Consider the following 9,253-nt stretch of genomic DNA (forward strand, 5'->3'; position numbering starts at 1 on the left):
AAGAATTAACTTTATTACAACATTGTATAGTTATCCAGCTAAAAAGCAGCTTAAAAAATAGAAAGAAAATGAATCATTCACGGGAGCCACCATCAACCCCACCACCACGTCTCCGCCCACTTCAAAACCGCGCCAACTCTTGCAAGGATTCCCTCTCCCTTTGTCTTCCCCTTCCTTCCGTCTTCCAACCCCTTTTTTCCCATCTTTCTTCCTTTCCATTTTGATTTTTATTTCTTTTATATTCAATCTAGGTAGTATTTATGTTTATGATATATATTTTTATTTTTTAAAATTTATTAATAACATCATTATATCAAAATAATCAAAACTCATAAAATAAATAATTTTTTTTAAAAAATTCAAACATTTTTAAAAATAATTTTTAAATAAAAAAACAAACACAAATACTTTTAGTTACCTTTCTAAACCGATTATACATGAATTAAAATAATTCATTTTATGAAAAAAAATTACTTTTTATAGCTGGATATAAATTTGAAACAGTAGTGGTTTGGAAAGAAATATTTTTGGATTAATTTTTTTATTTTCCTGTGATTATTTTTATTCAATTATTTATATCAAAATTAAAAAAATTATATGAAAATTTTATTTTTTATAATACAATAAAATTGGTTTTAACTACGGTGGTTTTAGGTGAAATTTTAAAGTTTTTTAGGAAATAAAAAATATTTTAAATCTAAAAGAAAACATTTTTATAACTTTTTAATGAGTTCAAATGTGATTTTTTTCATTACCTATTTATTTTTTAAATAAACTCATTAAATAAATATTAACGAGATGCCCTGCACGCGTGCTGCCGCGGGTTTATAAAATAAATGTACTTGATAATGTTATAATTATGAATCAGCGCTAGATAGTAATGGAAAATAAAGGTATAATGGAGCTAATATTTCATGATGGAAAAAAAAAGTTGTGTTGGTTATCAAAAACTTAGAGACTGGACAAAATGACTTGTAGCAACCCACAGTGTTTTGTGAGGAAAGATACAGTGTTTTCGCCAGATGATTTAGCTTTTTTGTTAATAAAAAATAAAAAAAATTACAAAGCTAAATTCTCTACCAATTTAATATTAAAAAAAACCAACAAAAATAATTTTGGAAGGAAAAAAACCCATAAGAAAAAACATTGTAGCAATTGACAATGTTTTGTGAGGAAAATTACAGTGCTTTTCCCAATAAAATCGACAAAGACAATTTTAGAAAAAATCATAAAAAAACCCATTTAGAGAAATACTGTAGCAATCCACAATGTTTTGTGAGAAAAACTACAACGCTTTCCTCTTATGATTTAGCTTTATTATAATTATAATTCTTAACTAGCTCAATATTAAAAAAAAAAATCGACAAAGATAATTTTGGAAAAAATAATAAAAAATCATATGGGAAAACATTGCAACAATTCACAGTGTTTTAAAGAAAAAACATTACAAAGTTAAATTCTTAATCAGTTCAATATTAAAAAAATAAAATCGACAGAGATAATTTTAGAAAAAAACAAAAAAACAGGGAAAAACACCATGTTGGAAACACTGTAGAAATACACAGTGTTTTGTGATGAAAACTACAATGCTTCCCCACATGATTTAACCTTATTTGTAATGACTTGTAATTGTAATTCTCAACCAACTCAATATTAAAAAAATAAAACTGACAAAGATAATTTTGAAAAAATCACAAGGAAAAAAAACCACGTGGAAAGACACTGCGGCAATCCACAGTGTTTTGTGAGGAAAGCAACATTGCTTTCCCCACATGATTAAGCTTTATTACAAAGCTAAATTCTAACCAGTTCAATATTAAAAAAATAAAATCGATAAATATAATTTTGAAAAAAAATATTGCAAAAAAAGAAAACACAAAAGAAACTGGAAAAAAACCATGTGAGGAAAAACTGTATCAATCCATAATGTTTTGTGAGGAAAATTATAATGTTTTCTCCACATGATTTAGCCTTACTTGTATTTACAATTCTTAACCAGCTCAATATTTAAAAAATAAAATTGACAAAGACAATTTTAAGGAAAAACATAACAAAATAGAAAAAAATCATGTGGGAAAAAAACACTGTAGCAAGCCACAATAATTTGCGATGAAAGTTACAGTGCTTTCCTCATATATTGTAACTGTAATTTTTAATTAGTTCAATATTAAAAAATAAAATAAAAAAAATAATTTCAGAGAAAATTATGAAAAACAAAAACAAAAAAAATTACCTAGAGAAACACTGTAGCAATCAACAATGTTAAAGAAAAAAAATTAAAAAACTAAATTCTCAATCAGCTTAATATTAAAAAATAAAATCGATAAATATAATTTTGAAAAATAAAAAAATAAAATAGAAAAATCATGTGGAAAAATACTGTAGCAATTCATAGTATTTTAAAGAAAAAAATTACAAACTTTTAACAAACTAAATATTAAAAAAGTAAAATCAGCAAATATAATTTTGAAAAAAATAAATGAAAAAAAGGGGAAAGTTATAAAAAATTATGAAAAAGTGCAAAAAGAAAAACAAAAAAACAAAGAAAAATACATTATAAATTATTATTATAATCCAATACATTAGGTGTGAATTAACAGGAAATTCACTTCATCTTTTAGCTTATTACTTAATAATTACTATGTGAGAGTTGAAGGGAATATACCTGCATATTAAAAAAACAAAAGGAGAAAAAAAGTACAACAAATAGCATGGGCCCATTGCGTCCACCTACCTCATAGCCATTCCGGCTCCAAAAGATTTTCCCGCCATAGCAACCCTCTGAATCCGAAAACACAACTATTTGGCGCCTTGCTCATATTTCAAAATTGGTGTTTAGAGGAGGGAAGAAAACTCAACATCCCTAAAAATGAAACCTACCCACCCTCTTCGTCTCTCTTTCTCTCTTCCTATATAAGAATTCCTTCTCTCTCCCATTTCTTTCTGTGCTAAGAACCTGTTTGATAAAAGTCTCGAAAGAAGCAAATATGTATGTGGTCAAGAGAGACGGGAAGCAAGAGGCTGTCCACTTTGATAAGATCACTGCTAGATTGAAGAAACTTAGCTATGGCCTTAGCACTGACCACTGTGACCCTGTCCTTGTGTCTCAGAAGGTGTGTGCTGGTGTCTACAAAGGTGTCACCACTAGCCAGCTTGATGAATTGGCTGCCGAGACTGCTGCTGCTATGACTGCTAATCATCCTGATTACGCCTCTGTGAGTTTTTTCTGCTCATGAATTGGTCCTTTTCTTTTGCTTTGATTTCCGGGCACGCTCTAGATCTTGCCATTGTGCGTTCCACGCCCGCATATCGATGTGGATTTACTGACTGTTCAGTGGGGTCTAGAGAATCTTCTTTCAGACTTAGACACACACATGTTGAATCTCTTTGGTTTGTTTGATTGTGGGGGGGGGGGTGTTTGAGATGTTTGATTTTAAAGGTGCTGGGATCTGGGTTTGATCTTCTTTTATTTACTGTGGTGTTTTGCTTTGTTTCTTCTTGTTTGGGTTAAATGGCTATAAAGTTTTTGGATAGTCTGATTGAATATCGAAGAAATATGTAAAGTTTTTGTTTGTGTGGATTATAGTCAATTGTTTGCGAGTTGTTAAATGTGTTTTGTGAAATGTTTTTGTTTTCTTTAATTTTCATTTGGAAGTCATAGAATTTCTCCTGCAACTATTAGCTGATTCATCTTGATTGAGCCATGTTGTTTCTAATTCTTGGACTTGGTACTATTTTTGTGTTGTAACATTAACACCTAACAGTCTGTTCCTTACTTGACAAAATTGGAGACTGGACAGTAAATGATCTGTTTCTTGATTTTTTCTTTGAATATTATTGTGCTGATGCAGTTGGCTGCGAGGATTGTTGTTTCAAATCTGCATAAGAACACTCATAAATCATTTTCTGAGACGTAAGTTACATTTATATTACCCTGTTTCTACTGAACCAGTTGGCTTCATTCTTGGAAAATGTTGTTTGATCTGGGTTGGTGGTTGCTGCAGGATCAAAATTATGTACAACCATTTTAATGAGAAATCTGGACTGAAGGCTCCTTTGATTGCTGATGATGTTTATGAAATAATTATGAAGGTATTTACTCAATTCAAATACTATCCATTCTAATGGTTGTTAGATTTAATTGTTTCTTTTGTTGAAATTAAAAGGGGACAAAGAAAACGTGTAGTTCTTGTTATTAACATTGTTGTGGAGCGGTCATGTTAGCAAAATTGTTGCCATGTTATTATGAAACTCATTTTACTGGAAACTTTTTTTTTTGTGCATGGCGCACAATTGAGCAATATTATGCAAGAAGCTGACTGTGTAGTTAATGTGGTTGCAGAGGTTGCAATGCTTGATTACAAATGAAAAGGGTAATGTTAATTCTTTAATGAAAAGGAGTTTCTAGATGGTACTTGTCAACATGACTGAAGTAACAATTTTAATGTAATGGTTTGTTTTGTTTGTTGTAGAGATATATATATCCACCTAATGTCATGAGCTATGGATGGTCAGTAACATTTTCCTTTTGCTTCAGAATGCTGCTCGCCTGGACTCTGAGATCATCTATGATCGGGACTTTGACTATGATTACTTTGGCTTCAAGACCCTTGAAAGATCCTACCTGCTGAAGGTCCAAGGGAAGGTTGTGGAAAGGCCCCAGCACATGCTAATGAGGGTTGCTGTTGGAATTCACAAAGATGATATTGATTCGGCACTCAAAACATACCATTTGATGTCTCAGCGATGGTTCACACATGCTTCTCCCACCCTTTTCAATGCTGGAACACCTAGACCCCAAGTATGTGTTATGTTATGTGCATATCTGTTTGTGGGAGTACAAATTAGTTTATGAATATGGTGTTTAGGAAAGAGTTTTTCTTTTTTGCTGAAAATGAACACAGTTATTTGCTGTATCTTGGCAGTTGAGCAGCTGCTTCTTGGTGTGCATGAAAGATGATAGTATTGAAGGAATATATGATACATTGAAGGAGTGTGCTGTTATCAGTAAATCAGCTGGAGGAATTGGTGTATCTGTTCACAACATCCGTGCCACTGGAAGTTATATTCGTGGAACAAATGGGACATCTAATGGCATTGTTCCAATGTTGCGGGTGTTCAATGATACTGCCCGCTATGTTGATCAAGGTGGAGGCAAGAGGAAAGGTATGTTCATAATGTTGTGCTTGTATTGACATTTTAAATCTATTGCCTGATGTTACTCTATTAAATCATTGCTAATCATGTTTGTAGGTGCTTTTGCTGTGTATTTGGAGCCATGGCATGCAGATGTATTTGAGTTTCTTGATCTTAGGAAAAATCACGGAAAGGTATGGCTGAAAAGTAGCAAAATTTTCCACTTCCAAATTGTCTTGGCCTGCTTTATCTGCTAGCACCTTTTGTTCACTGCACCAATGTGCCTTGCTGTTTAAATTTGAGTTGTAATTTTCATTTTTATAGGAAGAACACCGTGCTCGGGATTTATTCTATGCTCTGTGGGTTCCTGATCTCTTTATGGAGAGAGTTCAAAGCAATGGGCAATGGTCATTATTTTGCCCTAGTGAGGCTCCGGGCTTGGCAGATTGTTGGGGCAAAGAATTTGAGGAACTATACACCCGCTATGAAAGAGATGTAATTTCCTTCTTCTTTATCTTGTTTTAAGTTTGTATTTTTTGAAAGATGGTTTTTTACTGGATTTTGGATGTTAATAATACTCATGCATATATCTAGGGCAAGGCCAAGAAGGTTGTCCAGGCACAAAACCTCTGGTTTGAGATTTTGAAATCTCAGATAGAGACTGGGACCCCTTACATGCTTTTTAAGGTGATTTGTGTGAATCTGTTGGATTTTTAAATGCTTTTCTATTATGGCATAGTATTTTCTTGTTTACTTATTCCTCTTCTGTGTTCCAGGATACTTGCAACAGAAAAAGCAACCAACAGAACCTGGGTACCATAAAATCTTCAAACTTGTGCACTGAGATAATTGAATACACAAGTCCAACAGAAACTGCTGTGTGCAATCTGGCTTCGATTGCTCTACCACGATTTGTTAGAGAGATGGTGGGGGCATACTTGCAAAGCAAGCCTATTTGAAAATTGTCTTTTAGGTCCTGTTTGTTTTGTGACCCAGTGGCATGCCATTTGTTGCAGGGAGTCCCTATAGAGTCTCATCCATCTAAAGTTGTTGGCAGTAGAGGTTCCAACAGAAGATATTTTGATTTTGAGAAACTAGCAGAGGTTTGTATTCCATTCATTGCATCACAGCATTTCCTATCATATGCACCTACATGCATCTTCTGCTTTGTGGAGCTATTTTGTTTCATATGCTCAGCCTGCAATTTCTGTTTTCCTCCTGCTTTTGGGACAGGTTACAGGAGTGGTTACAGTCAATCTTAACAAAATAATTGATGTTAATTACTACCCTGTTGAAACTGCTAGAAGGTCAAATTTCCGACATAGACCCATTGGCATTGGAGTTCAAGGTCTCGCAGATGCCTTCATGTTGCTTGGAATGGCATTTGACTCACCCGAGGTAAATTGTACTCCCAACAGCTATTCTTCTTGAACATTAACTTTGATTAATTGGTTGGTCTGATTGTTTAGTGGCAATCAATTTCAGGCACAAAAGCTGAATAAGGACATATTTGAAACCATTTATTATCATGCTCTGAAAGCTTCTTCTGAGATTGCTGCAAGAGAAGGTCCCTATGAAACATACGTTGGAAGTCCTGTGAGCAAGGTATGCTGGGTTTCTTCAAATGCAAGCACCTCAAGTGCAATTTGTATAATGTGTTATTCTTTTCAGATATTTTACTTTCCATTTCATTATATAAAGAAGTCACAAAGGAGCTGCTGTTATCCTTTTATTGCTTAGATATTTGTTATGCACAGCAGTATATTTTTCACCGATAATGTTTTGCATTAATTTGCTTGAATTGATTAAAGATTTCCTTGTGTCCCCTGTGCAAGTGAATATTTAGTAGCTTGTGTTCATCAGTTGTTGGTTGATGTAATTCTTTGTAAAGTTTTAGCTCCCATATCAAAGAATTTTCAAGACCTGCTGGTCCAATAACTAGCAGAACAGATTACTTTCACTAGCTTCTGATTAGTAAATTATCCATTGAATTGTGCAGGGGATTCTGCAGCCTGACATGTGGGGTGTAACTCCTTCCAGTCTGTGGAACTGGGATGCCCTAAGAGAAATGATATCTAAGAATGGGGTGAGAAATTCACTTCTTTTGGCACCAATGCCAACTGCTTCAACCAGCCAGATTCTTGGAAACAATGAGTGCTTTGAGCCATATACTTCAAACATCTATAGTCGTAGAGTTTTAAGGTTTGCTATGCCAACCTATTCTATTCAGTTTATTTTAAGATCAATTGCCTTATGTTTGCTCTCTAATTCTCTCTTCAGTGGTGAATTTGTTGTGGTCAACAAACATCTTCTTCATGACTTAACTGAGATGGGCCTTTGGTCTCCTGCTCTGAAGAACAAAATAATCTATGAAGATGGCTCTGTCCAGAAAATCCCAGAAATCTCAGATGATCTCAAGTGTATATACAAGTATGGATAAGTAAATTTCTTCATAGCCATTGCTCCGTTCTCTTTGTATTTTTAACCCTTGAACTAATGTAACTTTTATGACAAATAGGACTGTTTGGGAGATCAAGCAAAAGACATTAGTTGATATGGCAGTTGATCGTGGATGCTTCATAGATCAGAGTCAAAGTCTTAATATACATATGGACCAACCCAATTTTGGAAAACTAACTTCTCTACACTTCTATGCATGGTCAAAGGTAGGCGCATCGAAATGACAACAAAGAACGTAAACATGAAAGACAAATATAAACATGCTATATCTATAATGGATTATATGCAGCCTGCTTACAGTAGGTTTATCCAATATTTTTGCCACTGGCATATAACCAATTTTATTCTTTTTTCTTTGAACAAGTGATTTTATTGTTATTGTAGATAATTTACAGGATAATGGCATGATGCTGTGCAATGATGATTCATTTTTTTATCCATCTTTTGATTGCCATGTCAATTCTGATGAAACCCTGCCCTCCCCTTTCATGCAATTAATAGTATTGTGTTGCAATATATTCACTGTCTAACCATTTCTTTTCCTGTTTTGAAGGGTCTAAAGACAGGGATGTATTATCTAAGATCACAAGCGGCAGCTGATGCCATCAAGTTCACTGTTGATACTTCTGTTTTTAAAGTAATTACCAGTCATAATCACTAGTTTTCTACCATTTCAGTTTATTTATTCCATTGAAAGAAAGTCTCATTTATGGGTAATGCAGGAAAAAAAGCCAGAATTGGATGATGATGCTGCTGCTGACGATACTAAAATAGCTCAAATGGTTTGCTCCCTTACCAACCGTGAGGAGTGCATGGCTTGTGGAAGTTGAGGGTTAGATTTAGGAGCCAGAAAAGACGTGACTTTGGTTCAGGTTCTTGCATGCAGGAGGGCACAAAAATGATCTGGTGTGGCCAAGCACCTCTGTTAGGTGTTGCTTTTGGGGGATTTTTGTGTATGGGTCAAGTCCAATCCAGTGAAATTATATAGGTATATGTTATTTTTAATGTCTGTAAAGCTTAATCCTGCTACTGCTGATTAAATCCATTAAGCCCTTGAATTGGTGGCTTAAACTCAACTTCAAACTGCAACTGGAAATGCCTTGTTTCCAAATTCCAATGTTTGAGTGTTCATCTGCGGTTTTACCGACTCCGGGTTGCATTTTTCGGACCGGAGACTCACAAACAAGAAGTGTGTTTTTTAGCGCAAAAAAGAAGTAATAATCAAAGACATGAACTTGAAATTTGGTAACTTTTTTTAAAAAACAAACACTGATAAATCACAAGACAATTTGTAAGATTAATTTAGATTCGTAAAATCATGATAATTTTATAAAAAATAAATACAAATCGAATGAAAAAAATGATATTGCATTAAAAAAACAAAAATAAAAATAGCTTGAGTTAACTAATTAAATTCATGACAATGACAAGAGTAAAGCAAGTTGAAAAAATTAACTTATTATTAAAGTGAAATTTTAAAAAAAAATTCTAAAGAAAATAATAAAAAAAAAAACATAATCTAAATTAACTAGGTGTAACCTAATAAACTTATGACTTGAATCATAAATAAAAAGAAAACTAGAAAAAAACATGAAGTCTAATTAATAACCAACTAAATGTTTAAAGTTGAAAAAGGAAAGAATGAAAAAAAAAAAAT

At 33.2% G+C, this 9,253-nt stretch overlaps 1 protein-coding gene across 2 annotated transcripts; it reads left to right on the forward strand.

Moving 5' to 3' along the window:
* Positions 1 to 2,725: 2,725 nt before the first annotated feature.
* On the forward strand, positions 2,726 to 8,707 carry LOC7457154 (ribonucleoside-diphosphate reductase large subunit). 2 transcript variants are annotated; one of them, XM_002310590.4, is made up of 17 exons: positions 2,728 to 3,215; positions 3,852 to 3,913; positions 4,005 to 4,092; positions 4,538 to 4,801; positions 4,926 to 5,166; positions 5,254 to 5,330; positions 5,461 to 5,631; positions 5,731 to 5,823; positions 5,913 to 6,062; positions 6,153 to 6,239; positions 6,370 to 6,534; positions 6,622 to 6,741; positions 7,136 to 7,338; positions 7,417 to 7,566; positions 7,655 to 7,802; positions 8,150 to 8,233; positions 8,319 to 8,672. In XM_002310590.4, the coding sequence occupies exons 1-17, from the start codon at positions 2,988 to 2,990 to the stop codon at positions 8,424 to 8,426; spliced, it is 2,439 nt and encodes an 812-aa protein (XP_002310626.1). In that variant the 5' UTR covers positions 2,728 to 2,987; the 3' UTR covers positions 8,427 to 8,672. The 2 variants fall into 2 exon arrangements, with proteins under 2 accessions (XP_052310740.1, XP_002310626.1); XM_052454780.1 differs by having other exon boundaries at positions 2,726 to 3,215; positions 7,136 to 7,566; positions 8,319 to 8,707.
* The last annotated feature ends 546 nt before the right edge of the window (positions 8,708 to 9,253 follow it).

Source organism: Populus trichocarpa, chromosome 7 (assembly GCF_000002775.5).
Source record: "Populus trichocarpa isolate Nisqually-1 chromosome 7, P.trichocarpa_v4.1, whole genome shotgun sequence".
In the NCBI taxonomy this organism is placed as follows: domain Eukaryota; kingdom Viridiplantae; phylum Streptophyta; class Magnoliopsida; order Malpighiales; family Salicaceae; genus Populus; species Populus trichocarpa.